Source organism: Bombus flavifrons, unplaced genomic scaffold (genome assembly GCF_040668555.2).
Source record: "Bombus flavifrons isolate JBK064 unplaced genomic scaffold, iyBomFlav1_principal scaffold0019, whole genome shotgun sequence".
Taxonomy (NCBI): Eukaryota; Metazoa; Arthropoda; class Insecta; order Hymenoptera; family Apidae; genus Bombus; species Bombus flavifrons.
In genome coordinates, this window is record NW_027184764.1 from 259,301 (window position 1) to 266,729 (window position 7,429).

Here is a 7,429-nt window from a genome sequence, read left to right on the forward strand (position 1 = left end):
CATGCTGATACGTGAAGGAATGAGTCGGAAGCCTCCTACCGACGTGGTTCATGAATGACCTTGTACATGGGAAAACCCAGCCTGTTTTAATAGATAGCTATTCGGTTTTTCCTAATGGGTGCGTACCCGCTTTCTCCGTGTTTTTAATTGCGCCTAATAAACTCAAGGACCTCTCTAAAAACCAGATGTGCGTGGAAAATATTTTTAGCCTTAAGAAATCTTTCAAGACAACGGATCGCCTGAAGACCCATGTTGACACAATACAAAGAAACAGACAAGTTATGGTGGGTCCTTAGGTTTATTGAGGGTCGAAATGACGTTACGCAGGCCGTCGGCTGCACGGTCGCGAGAGCTGCAGCGCCGATGTTTTAGGCGACGTAACATCCTCCCCCCGTTGAGAGGGCACCGATCAAATTCTGGCTGTGGAGTCAGGTGCGTCGTTTGTCCATTTCCTTCGCTCCGGGTGGGTGTTCGGATTCATCTGTTTCTGGTTGAATGGGTAAGGGGACCAATCTTTTGACACCACGGTCCAGGATACTCGTTGCCGTCTGCACGGTTGCGGTCCGTATGATTCCGTCGACTCCTGGATGGACCTTGATTACGCGGCCCAAAGGCCACTGCATAGATGGGACGTTATCCTCCCTGAGGATTACTACGGTGCCTTCACGGATGTCATGTTTTCCCTTGTCCCATTTGTTGCGGCGGGTCAGCTCGTTGAGGTACTCTCGATTCCATCTGCTCCAGAAGTACTGCTTGATCTGGTGGATGCGCTGCCAACTTGATAACCGGCCTGATGGAACTGTCCTGAAATCACGCTCCCGTAAACTCGTTAATGTATCACCGATTAGAAAGTGACCGGGAGTGAGGACAGGGGGATCTTTCGGATCGGATGAGATGGGAGTCAGTGGGCGTGAATTGAGAATTGCTTCAATCTCAATCTCAAGGGTGTTAAGGTGCTCAAAGGTCAAGAGCTCCGTGCCGACGACGCGGATGAGATGACGTTTGAACGATTTCACGGCGGCTTCCCATAAACCACCAAAATGTGGTGAGTTTGGGGGGTTGAAACGCCATTGTATCTGTCGGTCGGCGAGAAAATTCTGCACCTTTTCCTTGAGGTCGTCGAACTGCAGTAGGATTCGGAGTTCTTGCAATTCCCGATTAGCTCCGACGAAATTGGTGCCATTGTCGGTTAGGATGGTTGCGCAGTATCCTCGTCGGGAGATGAATCTGCGTAGAGCGGCCAGGAATGCGTCGGTAGTTAGATCGCTGACTAACTCGATGTGGACAGCTTTTGTTGCCAGACAGACGAATATGGCAGCGTATACCTTGACTTTACTGCGGTTGCGATTCCTTCTCTCTTTGATATAGAGCGGACCGCTGTAGTCGATTTCGACGTTCGTAAACGGGCGCGATTCGGTAATACGCGCCTCTGGTAAATCCCCCATCAAGTACTCTACTGGTGGAGGATTAGCTCTGCAGCAACGGACGCACCTTTTGATAGTGCGCCACACTTGGCTGCGGCCGTCGATCGGCCAATAGCGTAGTCTCACGGCGTATAGTGTAGCTTGTGTCCCTGTGTGGTGGTTGTTTCGATGTTCTTGGTTTATAATGATTTCGGTTATTGTCGATTTCGGCAAAATAATTGGATGCTTTTGCCTGAATGGGATAGCGGAGTTGGTTAGTCGTCCTCCGACGCGTAGTATCCCCTCTTCGTCGAGGAATGGATTTAGTGGCTGTAGTTTTCCTCCAACGTCCTTGCCTCGATCTTTCTGCAGTGTCCGAATTTCCGCCGCGAAGTGTCGGGATTGGATTACCTTTATCAATTTATTGTGTGCGGTGGTTAATTCGTCTGTTGTTAGATGGGAGGATCGGTTCTGTTTATATCTCCATCGAAGACACCAAGTGACGACTCTTATTAGTCTTGTCCAGGACGAATATCTATGGAGGAGTGTATTATCGATGGTACTCGTTGTTAGGCATATCGTCTTCTTTCGTTCTGGGAGTTCTCCCAGCGGCGTGGGGATCGAGATCGGCCAGTTTTCCTCTTGTTATTTGAGCCATTCGGGTCCGTTTTTCCAGATGGTCGGGCGCAGAAATTCCTTGGGAGTCTGCCCGCGGGAGATGAGATCTGCTGGATTGTCGTTGGTGGGCACATGACGCCAATCGTCGATGTTTGTTTTCGTCTGGATCTCGGCTACGCGGTTCGCCACAAAGGTTTTCAATGTGTGTGGCGAGGACTTGATCCACTGAAGCACTATAGTAGAATCCGTCCAATACACAATGCGAGAAACATTTATAGTAAGGGACTTCTTTATCAAGGACATAAGTGAGGCGAGGAGTAATGCTCCGCTTAACTCGAGTCGTGGGATTGTCAACGATTTCAGTGGCGCGACCTTAGATCGAGCAGTGAGTATCTGAGTTTGTGTGTGTCCCTCCGGATTGGTACTGCGTAGATAGACACATGCTCCGTATGCCTTTTCAATGGCGTCGCAGAAGCCGTGTGACTGTATATGATTAGCTGCCTTGATTATGGTTTTACGAGGGAATCGAATATCATTAAGCAAGGGTAGTTGGATATGATATCGATCCCATTCAGTATGCAACTCTGCTGGTAGGGATTCATCCCAATCAAGTTTTAATGCCCAGACGCGTTGAAGCAATATTTTTGCTTTGACAATCACTGGCGCGAGCAAACCAAGTGGATCATAAATTCGGGCTGTCACGGAACTCATTGATCGTTTAGTGACACGAGTGATGGTCGCTGTGGGTTCAACTGAGTAAAGGATTGCGTTTTCCTGAGAATCCCAATAGATGCCTAAAGTTTTCAACGTCTGTGACTCGCCCAATTGTAGTCTTCTATTGGTATCTCTTTCTGATAGTCCTCGCAATATGTCCTTGTCATTGGATGCCCATTCCCGGATGTGTAAGCCGGCCGATCTGAGAAGGTCTGTGAGTTCGTGTATTACCGATAGTAATTCTTCCTTTGTGTCGGCTCCGGTGAGGGCGTCGTCGACATAGAAATCGCGCTGCACAACCGCTGCTGCTCGCAGGATTCGATGTCCTTCGTCATCTGCTAATTGTTTGAGGCATCGGAGGGCCAAGTATGGGGCAGCTGATAGTCCGAACGTCATGGTGTTAAGTTGATAGGTATCGACCTCCCCGTTGGAATTACGCCATAGAATCAGTTGATATTTACGATCTTCTGGGCGTACGAGGATTTGTCGATACATCTTCTCAATGTCACCCGTTAGAACATATTGATGGGACCGGAATCTCAATAGAATTTCAATTAGATCTTCCTGTAATTTAGGTCCTGTATGTAGAATGTCGTTGAGGGAGACTCCGATAGTGCTGATTGCTGATTCGTCGAAAACAACTCGGAGTTTCGTAGTATCACTCGATTCCTTTATCACGCCGTGATGAGGCAAATAATAACCGTTGGTTGTGGTAAGGTCAGGCGTGATCTTCGTCATGTGACCCAAGTCTAGATACTCTTGGATCGCCGCACTATACGCGGCTTCGAATTGCTTGTCGCGTTGGAATCGGCGATGGAGCGAGGCGAGTCTACTCATGGCAACGGACCTTGACGTCCCCAGCGTGGGAAGCTTCTCGTTGAATGGCAGGGCGACGACGTATCGCCCTTCCTTGTTGCGTTGGACATGGTTGCGGAAATGCTCCTCACATTGTAATTCCGCCTCTGAGAAATGCGTGGTAGGTGGTCCCTCATCGATTTCCCAAAAACGTGCGAGATCCGCTTGTATGTCGGTGGTGGTGACGTGAAAGGAGTGGATACCCGCGTGAGCTGGCGGGCTCCCCCCGATAACCCAACCGAATCGAGTCTTTTGCAAACACAACTCCGTATCGGTGGATTTGGGATATTTTGATCTGCCCGACGCAAAAGGATGCTAAGGTTGGTCCCGAACTTAATAATATGTCGATCGGGCCTGGTCGATGAAATGCTGGGTCGGTTAATCTTAGATTTTTGGGTAGCTGGATGACAGACCTATCGATTGGTTGATCTGGAACGACTGCCGATATTGTTGGGATTATTAAGAACGTTACTATACGTTCATATTTGCCATCCACAGAAACAATGGTGGCCGTGATCTGGCTCTTGGCAATTGTAGTCAAGTCATCGAGGGTGCCGATTGGAACCGAACATCTCCTTCGTTTCATACCGAGGGATTTTGCGAATTTCTCAGTCATGAAATTCATACTAGATCCGGTATCTAGCAAAGCTCTGGCTCGGATTGGTGAGGCCCTTTTGTCTAGCACATCGATCTGTGCTGTGACCAGTAGATCATGATGTAGTATGCCGTTTGGAGATGTATTTTCCAATACGGTCCACCTTTCTGTAGTCTGTTTAGCTAGTCAGTTTTGCTCTGGTTGGGACTTGGACAAGGTGTGTATGGCGGTGCCCTTGGTCCGTGGGGAGCTTGACTCAGGAACTTTCGAGTCTTTAGGAGCCGAATATGTATGCTTCCGGGAAGATTCTATGGGGGCTGGCAAACCCACGTTCCCGCAGCCAGGGAGGACCGTCGGGACAAGCGTCCCGCTTACGTGAGTCCTCTATGTACACCGCAAGGAAGGTTGCCGTGGTGTAAGACTAAGTCTTAACCACGGAGCCTTGGGTAGTAGCGCACCCACGATCCTGAAGCGAAGGGCGAGACCGTCGGGAGAGCCGCCGAGGTACATTTCCTCAACTCCCGCTTACGTGAGTCTCATCTGGGTCTGTCGAGGACGGTTAGCAGGATAGCCGTGCAGCAGAGACGTGGCGGTACATCCACAAAGAACAGTCCCACCATTGACTAAGAATGGTACCACGGGCGGCCGAGCGTTAGCCCTGAGGGTGTAGCGAGCCCTCGGCTCGGCCAATTATGGGTATGGACTCGTGGTGGCAGTGGTTGTGGCCAAATGCTGGCAAGAGGGCCGATTTAAGGGGGACATGGTTCCCCCGAAAGGCCTTCGGCGGGTGAGCAGCGTCCCACCTGCTCCGGATACCGTCCCGAGAAGACGGTAGGGCTCGGAAAAAGCCCCGTTTCACCTGAGACGAGTGAAAGCCCCTGCAGGCCTAACTAATCGAGGTAACATAGGTACTCGGTACCATGTGCGCTGGTTGGGCGTATCCCAACTCCGATGGCTCTGGGGATGCCCGGGCGCTGTATATGATTCTATATCTCAGGAAAGCACCCGACACCAGGAACCACACTACATGTCCGTCTCGACTTGTGATACGAACGCGACTTCGATGATCCAGGTGGGGATTGTCGCTTAGAAGATCGTTTGTGCGATGAACGACTGCCCGGCGACCGACCGCTCGATGAACGATTGCTCGACTACCGACCGCTCGATGACCGACCGCTAGACGACCGACTGCTTGACGACCGATTGCTGGACGACCGATTGCTGGACGATCGACCGCTAGATGACTGACTACTCGACGAACGTGAAATGATCTGCGTTTGCTCTCGGTGTAGGTAGGTGTTGTATCGTTGCCCGCAGATATGACACGAACTCGCTGTACACTGTGTCAGCGAATGTCCGCTGCCTAGGCAGTTTATACATAACGCTGCCCCTTTTACGATTTGAAAGCGTTCTACAGCCGATTTGGCTTTGAAGACCTTACAATGTCTGAGTACGTGGGGTCCGCTGCAGGTCGGGCACACTAATGTCTTGCTGGTTGTGGCAAAGGTTCGGCCACGCGGTATGTTTTGTCGATGACGATGTTGTTTGTGGGTTGACCTTTTAGTTTCCTTTGATTTAGAAAGGAGCTGATTACCGTTTGCCCGTGTTTTCAGAAAGTCCATCAGATGTTGATAGGAAGGCACGTCTTGGTTTGGCAACGTGCGTTGCAATTTACGCATGCTGGACGAAGGTAATTTCGACGCAAGCAACTCAATAATCACTACATCTGATGTTACAGGCTGTCCTAACTTTTCGAGCGCTTTCAAACTTACGCTGACGGTTTCCAGCAAGTCCTCAATGGCTTCTGGAGTTTCCCTTTTTATTTCGGGATAACTGCGCAGTAATTCCCAATGACGCATACAGATCCGGAGGGCACAATTAAATTTCTCCTTCAGTGTGTTGAGCGCGATGGGATAGTTGGCCTCTGTGAGTTCTAAGGATTGTATGCTCCGTGCGGCCCGTCCAGTTATAGATGAACGTAGATGTTGGAACTTTTGGACGTTTGTTAAGTTTTCATTCCGATCCACTGTGGATGAGAACGTGTCGTAGAAATAAGTCCAGTTCTCGAAGGCACCGTCGAATTGAGGCAAACGGACCTCTGGCAAAGTGATTGGTGTCGTCTCAGGTTTCACGCATGGATCGCGGGTCTTTGTTGGCGAAGGGGTTGTTGATGGTAGTCGGTCGAAGAGGTCCAGGATCTGTACTTCAATCTTATGATGCTCACGCAATAAAGAATCTGCACGAGCGATTTCCCCCTCATCTAACGCTTCTAATTCCTCTTGCACCGCGCTGATTTTTCGCCAATTTTCGTCGAACGAATTACGGCAAGCTATTAGGTAGTATTTGTCTACCCGTCCAGACGCTTCATATTCCTCGAGTTGACGCTTCGTGGTTGCAAATCGGCTGACTAAGGCACTTCGTCTACGCCGCAACGTGCTGATCGGTTCAGCTTGAGCCATATTTGAGTTCAATGGTAGGAACGAGTTTACCTTAATCAAATGGACGTTGATCTAGGAATCGGTAGCTACTCGTTACAGTGCGGTGTCGGCTCGCGTATGTGCTGAGCGAGGAAGGAGTTCCTTTCCGAGGGCAGCTCCTTTGGTTAGTTGCCTAAGTCGTTGGAATGTGGATTTCACGTGACACTGTATAGTCACTCGTCAGTGCACTTTTTAATGGCGCGAAATCCGGCTCGAAGGACCATGTAATTTCGACCAATCGCGGGGAGACGCAATCGCGAGGAGAGACGTCAACGGGAGTCGTAAATTCCCGTTACGATTATACTAGTCGACACCACGAGTTGATCGATCCCCTGATTTCCGTTAGGATAATAGGGGTGATTAAGTTTACATAACACTGTGATTCACAGAATTATAAAATATATATTTCCAACACTTAAACTACACTGTTGAGTAGATATAAATCGTCGATAACAACTTGTCGCACGAAGATGAGATAGATATGAATAGTAGAGCAAGGTTCGTACAGTCGAATTTCGTATGTTAGTGGACGGGAGAGTTGTTTTTCTTACTACCTGTCGCCCTTAGGCTAGCACGGAAGAAAGCTCGGTGTGGGTGTGCCCTTTGCATGAAGAACGCGGATTCGTTATTCACGCTGTTCGTCAGGAAAAGTGAGGGCAACGATCCGCGATGTCGATTGGTTGTGACCCATGCTGATACGTGAAGGAATGAGTCGGAAGCCTCCTACCGACGTGGTTCATGAATGACCTTGTACATGGGAAAACCCA

General features: G+C 49.6%; 2 protein-coding genes across 2 annotated transcripts; both read right to left on the reverse strand.

Annotated features, from left to right (window-relative positions):
* Positions 1-428: 428 nt before the first annotated feature.
* LOC138189223 (uncharacterized) lies at positions 429-1,445 on the reverse strand. The gene has a single exon (XM_069131356.1). It carries the CDS (start codon positions 1,443-1,445, stop codon positions 429-431), a length of 1,017 nt encoding a protein of 338 aa, XP_068987457.1.
* A 603-nt stretch (positions 1,446-2,048) lies between these two features.
* On the reverse strand, positions 2,049-6,644 carry LOC138189224 (uncharacterized). The gene is made up of 3 exons (XM_069131357.1): positions 5,627-6,644; positions 4,004-4,286; positions 2,049-3,885 (listed from the first exon to the last, which is right to left on the reverse strand). The coding sequence occupies exons 1-3, from the start codon at positions 6,642-6,644 to the stop codon at positions 2,049-2,051; spliced, it is 3,138 nt and encodes a 1,045-aa protein (XP_068987458.1).
* Positions 6,645-7,429: the final 785 nt, after the last annotated feature.